This window comes from Convolutriloba macropyga, chromosome 12 (genome assembly GCF_964194025.1).
Source record: "Convolutriloba macropyga chromosome 12, txConMacr16.3, whole genome shotgun sequence".
Taxonomy (NCBI): domain Eukaryota; kingdom Metazoa; phylum Xenacoelomorpha; order Acoela; family Convolutidae; genus Convolutriloba; species Convolutriloba macropyga.
This window is the reverse complement of record NC_134479.1, coordinates 25,403,445-25,427,824: the sequence shown is the minus strand read 5'-3', so window position 1 is coordinate 25,427,824 and position 24,380 is coordinate 25,403,445. Positions and strand designations below refer to the sequence as shown.

Genomic DNA, 24,380 nt, shown 5'->3' with positions numbered 1-24,380 from the left:
TTATAGGAACGACGTTCAAATAGCGGGCATCTAAAATTGGGCTTTATGGGTTTATCCCGTTTCTATTTCTGATTTTTTATACCGACTCTGTTCATTTTGAATTGCTTTGCTTAGCAACTGATGTTCAAATTCACTTTTAGCAGAATGAGAGAAGAGTGAAACTAGCCTAGAGAAGTCAAAAAGATTTCACGCAAAATGTCGAAAAAGCGGCAAAATGGTAAAGCGAAAAAAAGTTTGACGAAGTAAAAAAACATAGCAGGACAAGTCCTGACACACAATTCAAAGAATTTTCATTGACTAAACAGAAAACTAGACCAAGAACGGACTATGAATGGATTGGAAAAACCATTTCGAAAAAAATCCGATCCAAAAAATCGAAAAAACTGTAAAAATCAAAGTGAAATTGCCGCATGTGAACAAAAAACCACTAGCGAGAAAGCGAATTTTTGTTCAAACACCGTTCTCTCACTCTACTTTAAATTTAGAGCGAAAAAATTTCACGCCGCAAAACCACTCGCTTTTTCGCTCCACTTCCTGTTTCGGCGTGACCAAAATCACTACTCCAATTTTACTTCAAAAATCATGAAAATGTGTGAACAGATCTTAAAAAAAAAGACAGCGCCCCAATACAATTCAAATTCTTTGAATTGTAAAAAAAATACGAGCGCAATAATAGCCGGCTGAGAAGATGAGGGCGGCTATTAAACATTAATTAAATCGAGAACATGTAAAAAAAGTCACTAATTTCCCATCAATGTTGTATCCTACCCATTCAAACACGTAATAAAGCAACCAGACCAGACAAACTAAATCACATTTTGAATTAACTTAATTGTCATATTATGAAACTGTAAAAACGACAACTTTATCAGCAGCAAATCGTTAGAAGTCAAGTAAAAATAAGACAGAAAAGGGTACCAAAACATACTTAGTCTGAAGCTGAATAACGAGTGAACTACAATCGACCTACTGATCAAATTATTCGACGATTTACTCACAAACTGGTTAGCACCATTATAGGATAATGCAGAACTATCAGCTAAGAATTTCACTATAGATGACTGCTTTAAAGAGCACTTATTGCACTGTGGGTACAGAGCCTGTTTGAAATGCTTCGACTGAAACAATAGCAGTTGACAACGATTCCACCACGACTGCATCAAAACACCTGAAGGAGGCTGATGATCGCTTATGAAAGGCTTCGTCGTCGTCGGGTATTTGATCCAAGATTTCATAGACTCTTTCATGCGTTGCAGGTACAGCTTTGAACCACAAGAATGACAGCCATATGTTGCGCCAAGTTTTTGGATAGCTTCCTTCTGATTCTGAAACACATGAACACCCTGCTAATGAGATCAATTTCAGCAAAAGAGGATAAAATTTGAAAAAATGATCTGCGTAGAAACTCATGTCACCAATTTTGCACTCGGAGCCGGTGTCAATGTTAAAATAAGCATAGATTTATGAGAAACGGTCAGAGACGGATATTAAAACAAGCTTTGATGAATTCAGCCAAATGGGACATTTATATAGTTAGAGCACTTCACAAAGCGAACCTTGATATCAAAATCTGTTAGCTTAACTGAGGGGTGAATCGTAAAACCTTATAATTTGCTTAACGTTTATTCTGAGTAGAATCGCCATTATGTGAAATAGAGAAGACTAAAAATGAAGTGTAATCACTTAAACGTTTAATTCTAGGCTCCAAAAAAGTTTCTAACCTTCGACGCGCTTTTGATAGAGCAGGATAGGCCTGTCCTTCCATAACCTCCAACAGCCAAAAGGTGACTAGGAAGCAATGAACTTAATCTCCCACCACAAATGTGAAACATGACCAGATTTGCCAGCAGTGACGCAATCACTGGTTTCATTTCAATTGTCTGCGTTGCCCCAAAGATTTCATCATAAACTGAAGAAAGCATATTCTGATTGAAATTTATGTCACGATTGTTTCTGGTCAAGATTCGCACATGATCCTCCTTGTTCATCGTCGTGAATGATACATGAAATACGGTTGCTGCCAATCCATGGGCGATGGAAAAAGAAATCAAACCTAAATAAGAAACCAGCTCAAATCAATAAACACAAGCCAAGAGTGAAACCGTTAACGCTGTACAGTTAAGTTAAAGCGACGTGTTTAAATATCATTTGACAATTTCAACACAATTTTATAACTTTAATAACTTAATAATTTATAACTTTATAATTTTATAACTTAAAACTGAATGTAATCCGAACATGAGTACGATTTGGCAGAAAACAAAGCTACACGATTCCTGAAACTTATAAGAGACCAGTCCATCAAGATATTGTCGGAAAAGATCCAAGACGTACTTCTATAGAGAGAATGAAAAAGAATGATGTTTCAAGACGGCAAAAAATTATGAATTAATTGTAACCAGGACGAATTAAGATAATTCAATATCACATCAACTATTTGTTGAAAGGTGGAGTTAATCCGTTCGAACATTTAAGAACCGCCCTTCACTCTCTTCAAAAATGTCTCCTCAAAACAGTTTCGGTGAATGATATACTTAGAGACTAGCAAGGCTCGAGAGCTGCTCAGTCACGAGTGCTCCGACCGCTACCTGGTATGTCAACTATATCATTCTTCAATTTTAAAAAGAGGTAAGTCATTTGAAGGTGCAGATGGGAACTAAAACCAACAACAAAAGTGTGGTATTGATTTAAATCAACTCTCGTTGCGATTAGAACAGTTACATAACTTAAATCACTGGCCCTGATTACACTAAGAGTTTATCACACTTCTATCGACAGTGTTTAAAAGAGTGCGATAGGCTCGTCTAATAACGAAGCAGATTTGTGTTAATTTGGCTTTAACGTGATACTTCACCGGTAAGTTACGCAACAGTTTTTATCGCAAGGGGAATTGATTAAAATACATTTTGACTGTCCCATAAGCAAAGGGAACAAGATTGTCCAAATGATGATTATTCTGAATTTAGCTTATTACTAATTGACTATCAATAAGGGTACTGGTACTGAAAAATCGCTTGCTCTACTGAAAACCCTTTCCTTCGACAACGTATGTAAGTGAGGAAAGTCGTAAATTGAACTTGTTTAATGCTGACTATAACTAAACTAAACTAAACTTCACGCAAAAAAGACATTACGAAGAAGTGGACTGACTACAGCCAACCTATATGAGCATGTATTTGGGTGTAACTGTTGAAAAATTATTAGCGCACCAATTCAAAATGAACAAAGTTACCAGTAAAATGGCATCAGCATCAAACCTTACACTTGGTTTACCATCAAACGCATCCAAAAACAAGGATAGATCATTTCCATTCACTCGTATTGTCCGATTATTATTTTAGTTTTATCTTTTTTCCAAAACTTACCCTCTCATTCTATTGATAGAAATAGCAAACATATACAATGAGGAATTAACGTTTGTTCTCTCAAAACCAAATACGATACAGCTAGAAATTGGCTAAGACAAGATATTCCGTCGTCAGCACTTTTCCTTGATAAATACTTGATATACAGAAACGATAGCAAAATTTCTGAAGACCGAAAGAGCAAATATGGTGTTGTTCTCATCGCAGTCACGATGAACATTCCTCACCAATATATAGAGTTCGGAATTGAAAACCCGGACTTCAGCATGAAAATTTTGACAATAACAGGTTCTGATATCTTGATTTGCAATATATACAATGCACCGAACCCTAGCCCCTATCAATGGAAATTAAATGAAATGCAGCAGCTCCATGAATAAGCAGTTGAAAATCATTGTGATAGTGATAATAACGGGTGACTTAAATTTCTCACAAAAAACTGGGCCTCTATGTCGTCGTCAAAGCTTGATTACGAAAAAGAGCTATTAGCAAAACTAATTGACCTTAATTTGTAATTTTTCTAATAACGAACTTGATGTAGTCCTTTGTAAAAATCCTCATTCGGTAATAAAATGTGATTATCAAGAAAGGTTATTGATAGATCTTTTCCAGAATAACGAACAATTTTCTGACCACAAGCCGATCGAAACAATAATTGAATCGTCTAAAGTTGAAACTTCATCCGTAACAAAATCTACAATGTCAGCCTTCAAAAGAACCATGGGGAGAAATTAAATGAATGCATTCAACAAGAACCGTTTTTACCTTTTTGCTAAAGCAATGTTGACGAACTATTGTTCCGATGGTACAAATGGTTATGGAAAAAATTGACAAAAAATTGTGCGAGGATAACCAATCACCGAGCTAATCTGGTTCCATGGATTTCAAGTTTTACATCAAATTTAATCAAACGACTGAATACACTCAAAAAACGAACTAAGTGCTCTCTAAGCAAATTGATTAAATTGATAAGGCTAGAAAAGCAAATCAAACAGTAGAGTAACATTGACTGACAAGATTTCGAAAAATCGGTTTTTGAAGAGCGAAACTTTAGTAAGATTAAAAAACATTTGAAGTGCATCAGGAAGACCGCTTTGATACCACCAACAGTGAAATTAAATGATGAGGAGACGTCCGTTGACATGGAAAAGGCAGAACTATTTAATCGTTATTTCGTTTCAGTATTTAGCAAGTGTGAAAAATTAGCAACAACGAAAACTAATGGAAACTTAAATAAACTGACATGTAGTGAAAAGCAAATCGGCGATATTTTATGTGATCTAAATCCAGACAAATCCACCGGACCGGATCGAATTGGGAAACTCATATTAATGATTTGCCAAAAACTTTGTGTAAATCAATGAAGTTACTCTTCCAGACATACATAAACAAACAGTGGTTTCCTACATATTGGAAAATAAGCCAGATAACGCCAATGTTTAAAGAAGGAAGTTAGGCTGATGTGACATATTTGACAAATTTTACTACTTTTTTGAAAGAAAGTTGCGCCCAAGTCAGTACGGTTTTAGGAAGCGACGATCTTCCACACTTCAGTCCATCACTTTTCTAGATCAAATTTCTGATTAAAACGATCTTAGAGAGACAACTTAAAACGATCTTAGAGCAACTAGAGAATTAAGTGTACTGTGTCTTGATTTCGCCAAAGCCTTTGACACTGTTTCGCAAGTCGTCTTAAAAAATTGAAATATCTTGGAATTGGTGAAAGCATATGGGGACTAATAAAGTCTTATCTCTCAAACAGAGAGCACTTTGTTCAAGTAAACGGCCAAGAGCCTTCCCTCCAAATTGTCACAAGCTGTGTACTCCAAGGGTCAATTCTTGGACCACTTCTGTTTCTCCTGCCTGTTCATCAATGACTTGCCCGAAATGATGCAAGAAGTTGAAAGGCTGATGATTTTAAATTGATAGCGCACAACCAAAATGACCTGAATAAGGCAACATAAACTATTCAAAAATGGCTTGAAACCAACAAAATGAAACCAAATACAAAGAAATCTCAAATACTTAATAAATAAAGGGAGCATCAAGGCAAAAAATGGGGAGAAAGATCTCGAATCAGTAAAGTCTCAAAGAAATTGGGGACTCAATATACAGCAAAATCTAAGTTGAAATGAAAATTACCTTAGCAAGTATAGGAAAGCAAGCAATGAGCTCACCCTTTCAAATAAAACGTAATTTGTCAAGCTCATGTGACTGGAAAGTGAAACTAAATGCATACAAATGATATGTTGTGCCGATTGCCGTCTATGCCTCTCAAACATGGCTACCAAGTAGAAGTAACCTCCACGAATTTAAAAAAGTTCAACACCAAGCAACGAAATGGATACTCAACTCAAATCGAGCTACCGGAATCGCTTAGTGACCTTAAAACTGTTACTACTGAGTCTATGTAGAAATGCACGATCTTTTGCTTCTATTATCTATTATTCGAGGGGATTATGATGTAGTTATTAGCGATATTGAAGAAGTAGTAGAAACAACACGTCAGACCGAACGAGGTGAACATCGAACCACAAAAGCGAGAATTAACAAAACTAACGATAGCTTTTTAGAAGAACGAAATTGCTCTTCAACAAGTTTTCTAGAGTTGCGCATGAGATTATGGAAAGACCCTAAACAAAATTACTTTACAGAAAATATACTGGAATTTCTTCACAAATCATTATGTGGAAGAGAACAAATGCACATGGAGAGTAATTTGAAGATGTCGAAACTGCAATATACTAAAGAAGAAAACTGATCTGAACTGTAAATTGGGTGGAAACTCAAGAGTCGTACTCTAAATCCTGCACTACTACTACTAAATCTTATTGGAAAAAAATCTTTAAGACAGATAGCCAATGTCTCATTGAATAGAATTCTCAATTTTGTACAGCACACAAAAGACCACTCTAAAAAAGCTTCAATATAAATCGATAATAAGCCAATCAATTTTGACCAGCGTGCCCATACCTTCCTTTTAGCATCAAATCGTAAATCAAGATCAGCGGTTCAACTATACAAACTTTTAATCGCAAGTGGAATAAACATTCAGTTTCAATTAGATCATGAAAGTCGAAGAGCAAATTCGAACAAAAACAATATCAGCAAAGACTTGACGCCACGAAAGAGTTCTAATGGACAGAAAATAGACAGTTCTAATAGCAGGGTTCATACATTTTAATAAGATTAATTGAAGAAAACCAATCCTTAGGTTGATCCAAGTTAAGAATAAAATTGTTTGATTTTGAAATTTCAAGTAAAACTAACTAAGTAGCTATTTTTTATTTAAATGTTATAGACTAAAAAATGAGAGAAAAACTCGTCCTTTAACTGATTATCAAATTTCGTTGAGATTAAACAACGGAGTGTATATGCACTTGAAGCCAATCTGAATGTACATGTACTTGACGCCGCAATTGAACAATCTTCTACCGCAATTGAAAAATAATTTAGCCTTAGAAACCAACTAACCAGAAAAAGTACGATCAAAAAGAACAAATACATTACAAAACAGTCGTCAAAATAATTATCATAACCTACTAATATCGGAAAACTTGATCACGAACGAACGATAAGGACTCCATTTCACTGGTGCCTGCTTCAACCGGAGAAGGCGCGGTAGTAAAAGCGATAGCGGGGCAATAGTTTCACTAAATGCCTTAAACAATGCTACTAGAGCTTATATTTTTTCTTTTAGTAGTAAATTGTGGCCAACAAATTTTGAGCTGTTCAAAAATGTGAAAGAACAATTTAGATCACACAAAATTCAAAAAGTCAAGATCGTAAGAGTCGCCCGAAAAGTCAAAATGGTCAGTCAAAAATAATTTCGTCAAAACAAAGACACGACTGCAAAAGTTATGGTTTGAGCAATTACGAAACGCTTCATCGAAAAGCAACATCTTACAGACCAACAGAAAATCACTCGATTTCTTGAAAAAGTTCGCAGTGTTTTTCAAGTATGAGAAAACATTAACTTACCAAACAAAGGGGCCGCTTTCAAATTACTAGTCAATCTCAACGGCTTCCAAACTAGTCGTTGTAACGTATTAATGCAAATAGGAAAAGCTAACACCCCCAAGCACCCACTGATTGCAAGAGCCTGCAATCTTCCTCTGCTGTATTTTGCTTGTTTCTTCGACAATGTCGGAAGCGTAGCCGGTGATCTCCATATTAAATCTATCATATATATCTAAAATCAATTGGTACACTCAGCGACAAATCTTGCTCGTCATTTTTAAACGGTGCAAAAATATCCGGTTGAAATTAAAGTTTTTAAAATTAAAGGTTTTTAAAATCACAAATATTGACTATCTTAATTTAAAACATAGCCGGCAGATTGCCGGAAAATAGCCGCGATAGACGCTAGTGGCCTTCCATGAAACAACTTAAAAATAAAATAGACAGATTGACCACCAGTCCTTTAATAGACCACAAGACTTTTTGGTAAGACAAAATTAATATTCGAAATCAAAAATTGAAGACTTCAATACTCAACAATTTAGATCACACAAAATTCAAAAAGTCAAGATCGTAAGAGTCGCCCGAAAAGTCAAAATGGTCAGTCGAAAATAATTTCGTCAAAACAAAGACACGACTGCAAAAGTTATGGTTTGAGCAATTACGAAACGCTTCATCGAAAAGCAACATCTTACAGACCAACAGAAAATCACTCGATTTCTTGAAAAAGTTCGCAGTGTTTTTCAAGTATGAGAAAACATTAACTTACCAAACAAAGGGGCCGCTTTCAAATTACTAGTCAATCTCAACGGCTTCCAAACTAGTCGTTGTAACGTATTAATGCAAATAGGAAAAGCTAACACCCCCAAGCACCCACTGATTGCAAGAGCCTGCAATCTTCCTCTGCTGTATTTTGCTTGTTTCTTCGACAATGTCGGAAGCGTAGCCGGTGATCTCCATATTAAATCTATCATATATATCTAAAATCAATTGGTACACTCAGCGACAAATCTTGCTCGTCATTTTTAAACGGTGCAAAAATATCCGGTTGAAATTAAAGTTTTTAAAATTAAAGGTTTTTAAAATCACAAATATTGACTATCTTAATTTAAAACATAGCCGGCAGATTGCCGGAAAATAGCCGCGATAGACGCTAGTGGCCTTCCATGAAACAACTTAAAAAATAAAATAGACAGATTGACCACCAGTCCTTTAATAGACCACAAGACTTTTTGGTTAGACAAAATTAATAATCGAAATCAAAAATTGAAGACTTCAATACTCAACAATTTAGATCACACAAAATTCAAAAAGTCAAGATCGTAAGAGTCGCCCGAAAAGTCAAAATGGTCAGTCAAAAATAATTTCGTCAAAACAAAGACACGACTGCAAAAGTTATGGTTTGAGCAATTACGAAACGCTTCATCGAAAAGCAACATCTTACAGACCAACAGAAAATCACTCGATTTCTTGAAAAAGTTCGCAGTGTTTTTCAAGTATGAGAAAACATTAACTTACCAAACAAAGGGGCCGCTTTCAAATTACTAGTCAATCTCAACGGCTTCCAAACTAGTCGTTGTAACGTATTAATGCAAATAGGAAAAGCTAACACCCCCAAGCACCCACTGATTGCAAGAGCCTGCAATCTTCCTCTGCTGTATTTTGCTTGTTTCTTCGACAATGTCGGAAGCGTAGCCGGTGATCTCCATATTAAATCTATCATATATATCTAAAATCAATTGGTACACTCAGCGACAAATCTTGCTCGTCATTTTTAAACGGTGCAAAAATATCCGGTTGAAATTAAAGTTTTTAAAATTAAAGGTTTTTAAAATAACAAATATTGACTATCTTAATTTAAAACATAGCCGGCAGATTGCCGGAAAATAGCCGCGATAGACGCTAGTGGCCTTCCATGAAACAACTTAAAAAATAAAATAGACAGATTGACCACCAGTCCTTTAATAGACCACAAGACTTTTTGGTTAGACAAAATTAATATTCGAAATCAAAAATTGAAGACTTCAATACTCAACAATTTAGATCACACAAAATTCAAAAAGTCAAGATCGTAAGAGTCGCCCGGAAAGTCAAAATGGTCAGTCAAAAATAATTTCGTCAAAACAAAGACACGACTGCAAAAGTTATGGTTTGAGCAATTACGAAACGCTTCATCGAAAAGCAACATCTTACAGACCAACAGAAAATCACTCGATTTCTTGAAAAAGTTCGCAGTGTTTTTCAAGTATGAGAAAACATTAAATTACCAAACAAAGGGGCCGCTTTCAAATTACTAGTCAATCTCAACGGCTTCCAAACTAGTCGTTGTAACGTATTAATGCAAATAGGAAAAGCTAACACCCCCAAGCACCCACTGATTGCAAGAGCCTGCAATCTTCCTCTGCTGTATTTTGCTTGTTTCTTCGACAATGTCGGAAGCGTAGCCGGTGATCTCATTATTAAATCTATCATATATATCTAAAATCAATTGGTACACTCAGCGACAAATCTTGCTCGTCATTTTTAAACGGTGCAAAAATATCCGGTTGAAATTAAAGTTTTTAAAATTAAAGGTTTTTAAAATCACAAATATTGACTATCTTAATTTAAAACATAGCCGGCAGATTGCCGGAAAATAGCCGCGATAGACGCTAGTGGCCTTCCATGAAACAACTTAAAATATAAAATAGACAGATTGACCACCAGTCCTTTAATAGACCACAAGACTTTTTGGTTAGACAAAATTAAAATTCGAAATCAAAAATTGAAGACTTCAATACTCAAGAATTAGGACATCTACGTTTGGCACTACTTAGATGCACACTATTGACCTTTACCTAGTAAATGTTCATAAAATTCAAAGTTCATTAAGCGAGTTCAGAAGTATTTTTTAGTGAGGTAAGTCACGCAACTGACCTAGAAGCAGAACAAAGGACGTCACGCAGACAAATTTTAACCGCAAAGCAGTAGAAATCACTGAAATTGAAGAAAGTCAATTCCAAGAAGTCAGGTCGCAAGAATCGTCGACGGAAACGACGATTTGAAAAAATATAGCAGGACAAGTCCTGACGTAAAATTTAAAATATTTTCATTGACTAAGCAAAAAACTAGACCTAGAACGGCTTATAAGTGAATTGGGAAAACCATTAAAAAAAGATAAAAAAATTGAAATCAATGTCAAAATGCCGCATGTGAACAAAAAACCACTAGCGAGAAATGAAAATTTGGTTCAAACAAAAAACTAGGCCTAGAATGAACTATGAATAGATTGGGAAAATCCGATCCAAAAAAATCGAAAAAACGGTATAAATCAAAGTGAAATCGCCGCATGTGAGCAAAAAATCACTAGCGAGCAAGCGAATTTTGCTCAAAAACTTTTTTAACTCTACTTCGAAATTAGAACGAAAAAATTTCACGCCACAAAACCACTCGCTTTTTCGCTCCACTTCCTGTTTCGGCGTGACCAAAATCACTACTCCAATTTGACTTCAAAATTCATGAAAATAGGTGAACAGATCTTTAAAAAAAACAGCGCCCCAATAAAATTCAAATTCTCTGAATTGTAAGAAACATAGCAGTACAAGTCCTGACGTACAATTGAAACAAAAGACTAGACCTAGAACGGACTGAGTGAATTAGGAAAAACATGAGTTTGGGAAAATTATAGCCGCATGTGAACAAAAAACCACTAGCGAGAAATGGAAATTTGGTTCAAACAAACAAAACTAGGCCTAGAATAAACTATGAATGGAATGGGAAAGCGATTAAGAAAAAAATCCGATCCAAAAAATCGGAAAACATTAAAAATCAATAGACAGCGCCCCAATACAATTCACATTCTTTGAAATGTAAAAAACCAAGATGTTTCCAATAATAACCGCTATCGTTTCGCGGCTCTAAAAAGATCTTAATAAACAAAGTATGAGTAAATCTTGTTAACTAAACAAATCTTCTCAGTAATGCTTTCCTATTTGATCTTGACAATTGACTTCGATGGAAAGGATTTGTTAAAAATTTTACTATCGCTACATATTTACACTACAGTTTGCACTAAAGATTCCAATTTCAAATCACTTAAGTGGTACGAAGACAAGATCTTCAATTATAAATAAGCGGGCAAATTGTCATGTTCGAATCTCCACAATCCAATACTCCTAGCATACTGTCTCAGTGAGTCTACTTCTGACTCCGTCACTGGTCTGTTAATTTCCTCGTAGTTGGTGTAGCCGATTCGACTACGCAACTCCCGCTTTCCCACTAAAACAATCTCCACGTTATAATAACCCCTTTTTTATCGCCACCTTTTACTGTTACACTTGAAGTTCGACCGTTCTCGAACAGATGCTAAATTTAAATTTGTTTAATTTGACATTTGTAGATTTGTTTATCAAAGATTTGGAAACTCAGCGCATCTTTCCATAGGCAATTCAGAGTCCTTGTTTTCTTTCAACCGATGTGACAGATCTAGCAGATTTAATTTAAAACGGTGAAATAATAACTGAAAGATTTTAAGGTGCACCGAAACCGGATGCGATATCAATTTTATTCGGGATTTCAAAAAATTTATTTCCGTGACCTCGCAATGCTTCATTTGGAAGTAAGAACTCCATTATCACTGAGAAATAACAAATTAACAAATACCAATGTGAAATGAAATTATAAAAACCATTCTTACTACCTTTGAAATCAGGATGATACTGTTCCATTAAATTCATATACGTATCTTTCGATATCTCACTGACTACCCAATCGAGAATCAGCTTGGCCTCATCCTCTAGTCCAGGCATGACCAAATGCCTTAAAATTAATCCCTGTTTCGCCAGGCCACTTTCATCAAAGACTAAATCGCCAACTTGTCGAAACATTTCTTTAATTGCATTTCTCGCAACCTCGGGATAGTTTTTGCACTTGGCTAGTTTAAATGATGTTTCATTGGTCCAGAATTTAAAATCTGCAAGGTAAATGTCGACTAAACCGTCCATAATTTCAAGCGACGAGAGGCCATCGTATGAGCTGGTATTGTACACTTTTAACGGAACAATTTTTTACAACCTTTGAGAAATAGGAAAAACACTTTGAGCTCAAATATACTCGGCAGTTTTACAGATTTTTCTTTTTGCATCGATATTTTTCAAAAACCAAACCAATATTTTTCAAAAAATCAAACCGGAATTTTAAAAATCCTTTAATTACTCAGTGCTTAACTTTTGATGCATTTTTTGACAGCTAAATGCGAACACTCGGTTTCTTAATCAAAACATAGCCGGCAGGTTGCCGGAAAATAGCCGCGATAGACGCTTGTGGCCTTCCATGAATTGCAACAACTAAAGAAACAAGATAGGCAGATTGACCAAAAGTCCTTTAGTAGACCACTAGATTTTTTTGGGTTAGATATGTACTGTCATTTTTATGATACACATACGTTCTATAATACACATAACCCTAAAAGAGCTTTTTCAAAATTGAATTTCGAAATCAAAAACTCAATACTAATATTCAAGAATTCGGGCATATACGTGTGGCACTACTTAGATGCACACTATTGATCTTTAACTAGTAAATGTTCATAAAATGAAGTTCCATAAGTGAGTTCAGAAGTCATTTTTTGAGTGAGGTAAGTCACGATATCGACCTAAAAGCAGAAATGATGTCACGCGGACAAATTTTAACTGCATAGTAGTAGAAGTCACAGAAGTCATTGATAAAGTCAAGGTCAGACGAAACAAAAATCTGTTAGACGAAGTAAAAAAAACATAGCAGGACAAGTCCTGAGGTACAATTCAAAGAATTCTCATTGGCAATACAAACAACTAAAAATGAGATCAAAAAATTTAAAAACACCCAACAGATTGCCAGAAAATAGCCGCCATTGATTCCAATAAGCATGATTGAGACTGAAAGAATAGAAGAAATTGAAAAAAGATTTTTGTACAAAAACATTTTTTCAGTCAGATTTATTTTGATGGCATTTCGTAGTTGAACATACTTCTGTTTCTTAGAGAGGCTATAGGCGCTACTATCAATACCAATAAGCATTAGAGATGGTAACTAAGACTTATAGGAACGACGTTCAAATAGCGGTCATCTAAAATGCGGCTTTATGGGTTTATCCCGTTTCTATTTCTGACTTTGATTTTTAATACTGACTGTCTCATTTTGAATTGCTTTGCTGAGCAGCTGCTGTTAAAAAGGACTTTGAGCAGAATGAAAAAGGAGTGAAACTAGCCTAGAGAAGTCAAAAAGATTTCACGCAAAATGTCGAAAAAGCGGCAAAATGGGAAAAGCGAAAAAAAGGTCGACGAAGTAAAAAAATAGAAGCGCTATAATAGCCGGCTGAAAAGATGAGGGCGGCTATTAAAAAGACAGAAGATGTCAAAATGCCGCAAGTGAACAAAAAACCACTAGCAAGAAATGGAAATTTGGTTCAAACAAAAAACTAGGCCTAGAATGAACTATAAACGGATTGGGAAAACCATTTAGCAAAAAATGTGATCTAAAAAATCGAAAAGCAGTAAAAATCAAAGTTAAATTGCCGCATGTGAACAAAAAAACCACAGGCGAGAAAGCAATTTTCGGTTCAAACACCATTTTTTCACTCTACTTTTAATTTAGAGTGAAACAACTTCACTCCACTTGAAAAAAAAATCGACGCCGCTCAAAAAACTAGGTAAAAAAACATTCAGCGATAAATAAAGTTTGTTAAAATTCATTCCGCAGAAGCCTCTTATTAGGGACCTTTACTGCACAAATGTGTTCCTATGACCTTAAACAAAATATAAACTAAACTTAAGTTTTAAAGTGCAAAGTCATTTTATTGAGAGAGGTAAGTCACGGATGATCAAAATCTAATCACGCAAAACTTTTATTAAAGCGAGTGAGAAATGACGTCACGCGCGCAAATGCCGTTAGTGGAGGAAGAAGTCATTCAGAAAATTTGAGTTCTTCAGCTTTGCTGAGTGAACAAATGTAAAACGAAAAAAGAGCGTCAGACGACGAAACAAAAAAAACCAAGAGCACCGCAATATAGCTTCGCTCAGCTTACAGTTTTGCAGCTATAAAAAATAGTTCCAACTTTCGCCACTTTTTGTCATATTTCTCAACAAAGAAATGCTTTATGTCAACAAAATTGTGACCACTTCTTATCTAAAAAAATGTTCGATCAATAGAGGTCTTTTCAATACGATTTGAGGCAGTAAAACAAAACAATCGTCAAAAAAATTGCAAAAAATAGCCCAAAAATCTGCAAAATACCTGAAAAACTTCCGAATTAGCATAAAATTAATATAAATTTCCAGAAACCTTCAAACCACTACCAAAACCAGCCTAAAATTAAAAACATACCCGGCAGATTGCCGGAAAATAGCCGCCGTTGATTCCAATAAGCATGATTGGGATTGAACGAATAGAAAATATTGAAAAAAAAAGATTTTTGTACAAAAACATTTTTTAAGTCCGATTTATTTTGATGGCATTTCGTAGTTGAACAAACTTCTGTTTCTTAGAGAGAGAGGCTACAGGGGCTACTATCAACACCAATAAGCATTAGAGGTGGTAACTAAGACTTATAGGAACGACGTTCAAATAGCGGGCATCTAAAATTGGGCTTTATGGGTTTATCCCGTTTCTATTTCTGACTTCAATTTTTTATACCGACTCTGTTCATTTTGAATTGCTTTGCTTAGCAACTGATGTTCAAATTCACTTTTAGCAGAATGAGAGAAGAGAGAAACTAGCCTAGAGAAGTCAAAAAGATTTCACGCAAAACGTCGAAAAAGCGGCAAAATGGTAAAGCGAAAAAAAGTTTGACGAAGTAAAAAAAAAATACGAGCGCAATAATAGCCGGCTGAGAAGATGAGGGCGGCTATTAACAAAACAATCACCCAACCCTTTCAACCAAAACACCGAAAAAAAAACTGCTTTAAAATGCCGCACGTGAACAAAAAATTTCTCTCGCTTGCAGATTTTTTTCACACCTCAATTTCTCGCTCTCTAGAAAAGAGCGATATGAACAAAAAACAACTCTCTTTTCGCTCCACTCTTCATTTTGTTCAGCAACAAAATCACTCCAAATTTTTTCACGTGTTTCATTTCCTGCTTCAAAATTCACTCCAATAAAAATGATTTAAAAAAAAGACTTCTCCAATACTCCTCTTCGAGTCGTAAAAAAGACAGCGTCCCAATACAATTCAAATTCTTTGAATTGTAACAATATTAGGAGTGCAGTAATAGCCGCCTGGAATTGCTGACGCAGCTATTAAATAGTAGAAATAAAACTAGAGCATAAACTTCAACAAGCTTTAGCTGTCATCCGGAAACATTTGGAAATGATGCAGTCCATTTTAATTGTTGATTTACATTAGAAAAAAATTGCTCCTTGCCAATTGGAACTTTCAATCCCATGTCTAATGCCTTTATAATACATTCTGCAACTTGAGGCCCCACATGCTCAGGTGTTACGAAATTAATATTGTGACACTTGTATTCATCCTGCAGCAATATCATTATCTCCGCTATGTGTTCAGGTGTCACTTCTTTGCCGTGTTTTTGTTGGCTGATGTCCCAGTTCTGGCAGAAAACGCACCGCAGGTTACACATTCCGAAGAATATTGTTCCAGAACCTTTCCAGCCTTGCAAAACTGTTTCTTCACCAAAGTGAGGAAAAGCGGTGCTAAAAACAAACGCATTTGTTTGTAATTAGCAGAATTGATTTGAATGTAGTATCAAAAAATCCACAGAGAAAGACTAAAAAATGGTAAAAAATCTTGCAAAAAATTAGTTGCAGAAAATCATCTCTAAGTCAAAGATATAAAATGAAATTTAAGTCTACAGCATGCCGAAAAAAGCCATGAAATACACCTGCTTGGTCTTAGTAGCAGAGTATTAAGAAACGAAAGTTTTCGATACAATTTGGGTGTATAAAAGCATTTAAAAAGTTAAATAGCCTGACTTACTCCATCAAGAAATGTTCAAACGGGACCTTACCCTTGACTTTTGTGCTGAAAGACATTTAGACACCAAATATGAGCGTTAGACGTCCAGACAAAAACCAGAAACCGCTACAGTGAAGCGAATATTTGTACCAAGCAAAAACGGAAGAATACTGTCTCATCCCCTCCCCCTTATTCTCGCGTCATATAGCCTTCACCAAAACATCATATTTCCTTAAAAAGTTGCTTCAAATAAGTTCTCAATTAATTATTTTCAGTCCAAACCTGGTTATTATTTCCATCTAGAGCCCTTCTCATTTGTTTATGAGAAGATAACTGTTATACACGTAGCATGTACCAAAGATTCCAAACATTGACTTTTTTAAACTATTCTGAAAACTAAGCTTGCATCATGCGAATATTGTAAGAGAAGTAAAGTACTTGGTGGAATAATTATATTGATATAGCAGCTGCTAATGCACTCAAATAGATTTAAATGCAATCAAACAACACGCAAAGAACGGGTAAACCAAATGCAGCTCAACAAAAAATTAAAAGGACCAGTAGAGCCTGCGGTAGACCTCAACGAAAGTTTCTTTACTGCCAGTACGTAACAAATATCCATACCAGCTCATAATAGAAATGATTTAATAACACAATCAAGAAATTAAACTATCGGTTTGAAATCATTATAGACGAAACAAAGGAAACTTAAAAATCCTCATGAGGAAAACGAGTGATTCGTACCAACAGTTGCATTCTGTCAGCCTTGAGACATTGTGCATTGAACAAAATCAAACTAGTAGGATAGGCCTAAAAAATTGATCTTCCACTTTACCTAAGCGGGTAAGCAACCTGAAGTAGTAGAAACATTAAAAATTGAGCCAAGTAAAGCCAATTAAAAAAATTAGCAGGACATTGACTAAAAGAACCTCACCCAGAATGGACTATGAATGGATTGGGAAAACAATTTAGAGATTAATCAGATAAAAATTAGTGAAACCAATGTCAAGATGCCGCATAAGCACAAAAACCAATAGTGAGAAAGCAATTGCTTTGTTCAAAACACCTTTTTCTCACTGCACTTTAAAATTAGAGCGGAAAAATTTTACGCCACAAAACCACTCGTTTTTCGCTCCACTTCCTGTTTCGGCGTGACCAAAATCATCACTTCGATTTGAATTCAAAAATGAAAATGTGTGAACAGCTCTTAAAAAAGTCTAGAGCCCCCATTACAATTAACATTATTTGAAATGAAAAGGAGAGCTCCTGAATAAGTAGTTGCGAGGCTGACGGCGGGCACTAATCAGAAAAATATCGGGCAAATACCGCTTAGCAAGAGCTGATAACCTCCAATTAAAAAAATTCAGGGAGATTTCCTGAAAAATAACAGCGATTAACCGTCTTCAGACCGCGATTAATCTTCACCTTCATTGAGATTAAAGAAGAGAAAAAAAAGCTGATCATTTTTCAAAAAGTAAAAGTAAGGATATATGAAACTGGATATCCTCTAAAAGTCCTCATAAGGAATAGAGCCTCGCGTAGACAATAGTCTTGCTCACAATGCACTCAGTCCCGCATTAGGTATTTTTCAATAACATTTAATTTGTCTATTTTTCGTTAAGTCATGTATAACAAAAAATTACATTAATAAACTGAAAAGTTTGTTTCGGCAACTGTCATGAATGCATTTCAATAGTTGAGCGATAAAATCATTGAACAATGTCCTTTTTACAGTGTGATCAAATTGATAGAGACAAAAAACTAGACAATCACGAAATCGATAACGGCCTTAGGTATAGCTGCGCGGCTACAATTAAACAAACATAAACGACTACATTTGGGTGAATTGCCCTCAAACGACTAGCACTGGGGAGCGCTTGGCTTCATCTGTAGCTAGCTGCGACTTAGGGAGGCTAGCTTAATTAAGGGCGTGGCGTGAGCATGGGTGTAAGGAAGTGAGCGCGGGTTAATTAACTTGCAAAGATGTAAATAGAGCATGCTTTGAATCAGTACATAGATTTAGGAAAACCTGAAACCTACCGTGAATTAAGTTACCGGCATAATTCTGAAAGAGCAACTTAGATCACTCAAAAAACAAGCAGTCAAATCACTCAAAAATTCGAATCGCATAGACCACAAAAGCGAGCGAGAGAATATTCCAGAACAAAACGGTCACGCAACGTATTGTATTAAAAAAGAAATCGTTGCAAAAACTGCTTCAAACTTAATTTGAGAGCAATTAATCACTCTCTCTCTACTCTCTAATATAGTTCATTAGTCAAACCACAATAAAGCAGCCTAGCAACTTAGATCTATAGCAAAATATTTTAGCCTCGACAGACGGCTAAACTTTAGCGGAAGTAATGCCCTAATTTAAAAACTGCGTCTGTAATCATAACTAGCAAAAAATTAAACTTAATGCACAAAAAAATTAAAAATGATTTTAAAAATAGACGATTTCAACCTTACAATTGGATTACGTCCAGTATTGCAAACTCCTCGTTTGTCCTCTAATCTGTTCACGTCGCAGTTCCTGGGACAGGCACGACAAGAACGCAACTCTCGATTCCCCATGTCTAACTTCTGCAGCAGAACTTCTGGAAGTTGCAAGTTTGCTTTTGTGATGTAATCGTATACAAGAAATGGCGGTGCCAAATGTAAATTTCTTCCTACACTTTTCGAAGTGACGCATCCCAGCATAAACTTAGCTTCTGACAGGACACGTCGGTTCATTTTTCGCTTCACATCATAATGGTTTCACCCAAACTAACTTCAATTAACATCTGAAAAAATTCAAACCTTATTTATTGCTTTATTTAACTCGTTCACTCGCAGAACTTGGTACCCATTTGTTAAATAGGCCGTCATAAGAAAACAAATAATTTTTCAGCAAAGTCACATCGTAAAATTTACTGATAGATGAACAAATCATAACAAAACGGCCAATAAACGACATTCAAATTAATAGCTTGAAACCAACATATTTTCAATTATCACAACAACAGAACCTGTACATAGACAGCAAAAGACGCAATTTATCACGACCCTTGTTAAAACATGCTCCACATTTCTTTGCAAATCAACATTTCATGTAAAATATTTAACGAAAAGAAAAATTTGTCAGTTCTGTCCATTTTTCTGATAACCTTAATTGGAAAAATTCCATTTAAGGCAGTTACCATCCGCCTCTGTAACCACCACGGTATCCACCGCCACCACGATTTCCACCACCATATCCCTGGTATCCACCCCCGTAATTCCTGTTTCCACCCCATCCACCTTGGTTTCCACCGTAGTAACCGCCCCCACCTCTATTACCGCCGTATCCACCACCGCCACCTCGGTTCCCGTATCCTCCTCCGCCTCCGCGACCACCATATCCTCCTCCGCCTCCACCTCGGTTGTAATTGCCGCCACCTCTGTTATTGTATCTGAAATTTTAAAAAAAAATGACAATTATAGGTGCACAAACTTAAATTTAATTTTAAATTTCAATTTTAATTTGCGTGCTCTTTGAATTGAACAAAAATGAAGATCTATACGTTGCTGAGGCTCTAGACGTTACTGAGACGTTGAAATTACCGATGCTCTTCAAATTTCGTTATTTGAGATTATCATAGATCACTATTATTAAGGTCTAAACTAAACCAATTTAGGCGCAATTTTCACTCACTTTAAAAAAGTTGTCGCCAATTGAGTTCTGCTGCATAAAATTGTGGACGAAAGAGAAGTTCGGATGATGAAAATGCAAGCACTCAGTGACGGAAAAGCCACTCGAAAAGACAACCGATCGAAAACTTCGCATAAAAAGACATAAAACTACAATGACAGCGTCAAATTTCGTTGAAGAGTTCTAAAAAAAATCAGCAGAATTGCAAACATAGTTGACAGATTGCCAGAACAGAGCAGCGATAGCTTCGTAGATCTGCAGTCTCAAAAAAATAGTAAAAAACAGACCGAAAAAGAAATTTCTCATCCTTTCATTAATTGCTGAGATGTTATATTCTAATAGCTGCTCTCAAATAACAATCAATAAGATTGAAACACGCTCAAATGACCCTACCTCTTAGAATTCAAGCAAGGAAAAGTCATTTTGAAAGTGAGGAAATCATTATTGAGAGTGAGGTAAGCCAAGTGTGATCACGCGAGGGAACAAAAAATTACTTCACTAAGATTGAATAGTGACGGAATTCAGTCGAGATTGCATTAATGAATGAACAAAAAACAGATTTGAAGGGATTGACGTCATATGGTCATAACAAAAATCTTAGAAAAAATAGAAAATAACAGGACAACTCATGAACGACAATTCAAAGAATGTTCATTGACCATAGAAAACACTAGACCTTGAGGTCTCAGCACGATCAAACTCAAAAAACAGTAAAAAACAGAAAAACTACCCCAAAAAACAGCTGGACGAAGTAAATTTTTGCTCAAACGCCATTTTCTCACTACCTTAAAATTCAAGTGAAAAATTTGGGGCCGTAGAAAAATTTGGGGCCGTAGAAAAATTTCGGAGCTTAAAAGTAGCAAAAAACCAATCGCGTTTTTGGCGCGACCAAAATCACTTCTCCAATTGGGAGTCCAAAAATTCATCAAGTCAAAAAACAGCCGGAAGACCTCCGAAAGTAACACAAAGCACAGGACCATTTTGAAGAATCTACAGAAACACCGCACACTCACGAAAAAGCCAATGAAAAGATAATTGAGCTCCAGCTCATTAAGATTCCAGCTCATTATTATTCATAAGATTGAGATTGTTGAACGAGACTCATCAAACAAAAACCCAATTTTGAGAACCAAAAGTAAATACCATTGAAATCAAATCCATTTTTGACTGCCAAGAAACAACCTCTGCCACGCTACTGTTAACTGAGATACATTTAAAATTAACATTTTGTAGGGAGAGCAATTTTTAGCAATGACATCATCAAAGCAAGTGAAACTTCAAAAAAACATTGCATCGTCAGAAAATCTACTAAAATGATTTACAGCACTAAACTTTTACGAAGAAAAACATGGAAAAAGATACTACTTTCGGTAAAGCTGGAAAACAGACAGATTCTTAGACGCTCAAAAACTGCCGAACTTGAAAAAGTAAACCGGGCTAAACATTCTTCAGACAACCAGTCTTCAAACTCAGATCAGCGGAACTGAAAATTTGAGCAGGATGACACAATTGGAAAGCAGAGGGGAAAAGATCTTATAAAATGAAAGGAATCACAGGAAAAAATGGAAAAAGAAATCAAAGTTTTAGGAACAAAAACCGATATTAATGAAAAATTAGAACAGAAAATATCGCTTTTGACTTCACGGCATCTCTAAAATTTCAGCGATAAATCGCTAGTAAAATCCTTTGGGGAAAAGATTAGCAGAATCTTGCAAAATCATTCTCTTACAACATTCAAATTACAAAAAAGAACTAAGGGCAACGATTCAAATCAAAAATTATTTTGATAACAAAGACTGCTCTCAATTAATCGCTCTGAAATTTTTGCTTTGAAGTAAATACCACTCATTTGTTGATAGGGAGTTCATTGAACACTGTGAATGCAACCATATTACAAAATCAACATTACTGAAAAAATAAGTAGTTTAAATTAAAAAAGAATTAAAATCGAATCAACAGGAAATAACACCCTTACCAAAATAAACGATAGCAAAACGACAACTTCATCAAAATTATGAAATTAAAAATTAAAATCAACTTCACCACACTTGCAATCTGTTAAAAATATGAAAAAATTGCTTCAAAATTACAATTTAGAAACCAGTCTGTTCAATTTCAAGAACCTAATCCCATAAAATCAATTATCAAGAGAACAAAATGCACCTACCTTGACGTGCACAAAAAAGCTTACCACATCTAAACAGGACAAAATTTAGAACAAATGAACAAAAGCTGCCAAATCGATTTCGTAAATACACAGTTTTGTAAACAGAAAAAAACGTCATGTCAAAAAATGGAGACCCACGAATGAGTTATTAAAATTTCCACATTCACTGATCACATAGAGGAAGTCCGCTCCAATCAGTAAAAAAGCATTTATTGCAAAAACCGCAAAAATTTACAACATAAATTTTTGCACATAGCCGCAAAAGCTTCGTAGATCTGCAGTAAAAGAAACATAAAAGAAACACAGTAAAAGATTCCTTTTATTAAATGCTGAGCGGCTGAGTGTTATATTTTTATTAAGAATCTGTTTAACTTATTGCTGCTTCAATTAGCTGCTCTCCAAAAACCTTCAATTATAGTGACACACACTTACTTGACCTTATCGCTTTGGATTAAAGTAAAGAAAAGTCAATTTCTGAGAGAGGAAGTGAATTTTGAGAGTTTAAGTCACATGTGACAAAAACTCGCTCCACTAAGAGTGAAAAATGACGTCACGCACAGAATTCATTTGGAATTGAATGATTAGTATGTGAAATACTATATATACAAAATTGGGTAGTATGTGAATAATTTCATAAAACAGAAAATACATCACGTTAAAAAGAAGCGATCAATGCATTAAACTGTTTTTTAAGAAAGTTTTTTAAGGAAACTGCCATATACACTGATTTTTTAAAAACAGACCTCTCAAATGTCCAAAAAAATAAACAAAAACAAAATTTAAATGTAATTGAGAAATATGTGCCATTTTGCAGTTGAAACGCTTTATTAGATTCTTAAAAATACTGTGATATTAATTTCAGATGGTTACATTTGAATGCAGCATCAATCGAAAATTAACTATCAGCATCTACAAAACACCAAACAAAGCAAAAAAGTTAGCAAAAAAGGACAAAAAAACGGCTAAAACGGTTATCTATATGCGCAATTCTCTGAAAAACACTTTTCAAAGTCAATAGGTCATTCACTGAACGCCAGACATGATTAAGAAAAAATTCCGGCTTAGAAAAAATTGGTCGACACTGCAATTTTACTTATTTTCGCTTTTAGTTCAAAACGCCGTGTGAGCAAATATTACTTCCGGTTTAAAAAAATCTCAAGAAAACCGACACTCATCTTCGAGTCGGAAGAAGGCAGCAACCTAATTGTAAGAAAAACCACCCTAATTGTAAGGCCAATAATAACCCCAGTTATCGCTTTGCTGCTTTTAAACACAAAAACTGTTGGCTTTTTCTGCCAATTGAGAACTTTTTATTTTTTAACTGTGAGCTTATCAATTCGCAAAATTACGTTTACAAAACAGTTCTCGGACTACTAAACCAATTTTGATTACCATTCAGCAATAATTAGGTTTGCAAAGTACTAGAGTCAGCCATGTGATTAAAGTTTGTGTCATCAATTAATTTTTGCTCGTTTCCTTCTGAGAACCGCGCGTTTTGAGCCGCCTTGAACGGCTCTCAAGTAGTCAAATCGATCGCCGAATTTCAATATAGTCCTATTTTTCTCGACTGGCGAAACAAATTTAGTCTTACCTGTTTTGCTGTTCTGCCGAATTCTGCTGCATAAATGGGCTCTTCCTTGACCCCTTTTCAAAATTGATCATCATGTTGTTAATTAACTTGCTTCCATATTTGTTCAGGAATTTCTCCACGTCATCCCAGGATTTGACAAAAAAGTATGCGAATTTCCCAGCAGATGCTGTGTTGCTTCTAGAAACTTCTATAGATTCCTGCTCGAAAGCCTGTAACGAAATGGCGTTCTATTGAGCTGCTGATTTCATGACCAAAAAATCATCATCACATAATAATAAACCTTCACAACATTCAAAATTTGATCTTTCTTCAATATAAAACGTGCTACTCTTAATTGCAGCCTTATCAGACAAATAATATAACCAAATAATTAGAACCAATTATCCTTGTTCACTAGGACCCAAAATTAAAATTCAGCAACAAATTCTACCGATTATTCACCGAAGGTTGAATAGTTAGATTAATACTTATTGGACTTTACTAGTGCGGTAGAACATTGAGTCTTTTTATTACCTTGCATAAAATTTTCATATTTTTTGGAGTGAATGAATCTGAGCTGGTCTTCATTGCCGCAAACACGAACGGCTCGCAACTGAGATTCTCAGATTCCTGACTGCTTTTATCACTGCCAGTTGTGCTGGAGGCATCACCTGAACACAATAACTATTCAAAACAAATTTCAAAACACACGTTCATA

General features: G+C 35.4%; 3 protein-coding genes across 3 annotated transcripts in view; all 3 read right to left on the bottom strand.

Moving 5' to 3' along the window:
- Positions 1-723: 723 nt before the first annotated feature.
- Positions 724-7,600, bottom strand: LOC142350230 (uncharacterized). Its single transcript, XM_075401991.1, has 3 exons — positions 7,347-7,600; positions 1,722-2,053; positions 724-1,325 (listed from the first exon to the last, which is right to left on the bottom strand). Exons 1-3 carry the CDS (start codon positions 7,549-7,551, stop codon positions 807-809), a joined length of 1,056 nt encoding a protein of 351 aa, XP_075258106.1. The 5' UTR covers positions 7,552-7,600; the 3' UTR covers positions 724-806.
- Positions 7,601-11,325: 3,725 nt separating this feature from the next.
- On the bottom strand, positions 11,326-19,066 carry LOC142351004 (uncharacterized). Its single transcript, XM_075403044.1, has 4 exons — positions 18,720-19,066; positions 15,704-15,993; positions 12,004-12,351; positions 11,326-11,582 (listed from the first exon to the last, which is right to left on the bottom strand). Exons 1-4 carry the CDS (start codon positions 18,986-18,988, stop codon positions 11,428-11,430), a joined length of 1,062 nt encoding a protein of 353 aa, XP_075259159.1. The 5' UTR covers positions 18,989-19,066; the 3' UTR covers positions 11,326-11,427.
- A 53-nt stretch (positions 19,067-19,119) lies between these two features.
- The window catches only part of LOC142351003 (uncharacterized), a 33,716-nt gene continuing 28,455 nt past the window's right edge, over positions 19,120-24,380 (bottom strand). Inside the window, exons 7-9 of the mRNA XM_075403043.1 lie at positions 24,197-24,333; positions 23,684-23,892; positions 19,120-19,686 (exon numbers count right to left, since the gene is read on the bottom strand). Coding sequence (XP_075259158.1) covers positions 19,431-19,686; positions 23,684-23,892; positions 24,197-24,333 — 602 coding nt within the window. The 3' untranslated portion in view covers positions 19,120-19,430. The remainder of the gene's footprint in view (positions 19,687-23,683; positions 23,893-24,196; positions 24,334-24,380) is intronic.

Excerpts from the sequence above, each read along its gene's own strand:
- LOC142350230 (XM_075401991.1), bottom strand. The coding sequence starts at position 7,551 with ATGATAGATTTAATATGGAGATCACCGGCTACGCTTCCGACATTGTCG. Across the intron at positions 2,054-7,346 it reads GAAAGCGGCCCCTTTGTTTG|GTTTGATTTCTTTTTCCATC; the intron begins GTAAGTTAATGT and ends TTTCTTATTTAG. Across the intron at positions 1,326-1,721 it reads CTATCAAAAGCGCGTCGAAG|AATCAGAAGGAAGCTATCCA; the intron begins GTTAGAAACTTT and ends CATGTGTTTCAG.
- LOC142351004 (XM_075403044.1), bottom strand. The coding sequence starts at position 18,988 with ATGAACCGACGTGTCCTGTCAGAAGCTAAGTTTATGCTGGGATGCGTC. Across the intron at positions 15,994-18,719 it reads GGACGTAATCCAATTGTAAG|CACCGCTTTTCCTCACTTTG; the intron begins GTTGAAATCGTC and ends GTTTGTTTTTAG. Across the intron at positions 11,583-12,003 it reads GTATCATCCTGATTTCAAAG|TGGGAAAGCGGGAGTTGCGT; the intron begins GTAGTAAGAATG and ends AGATTGTTTTAG.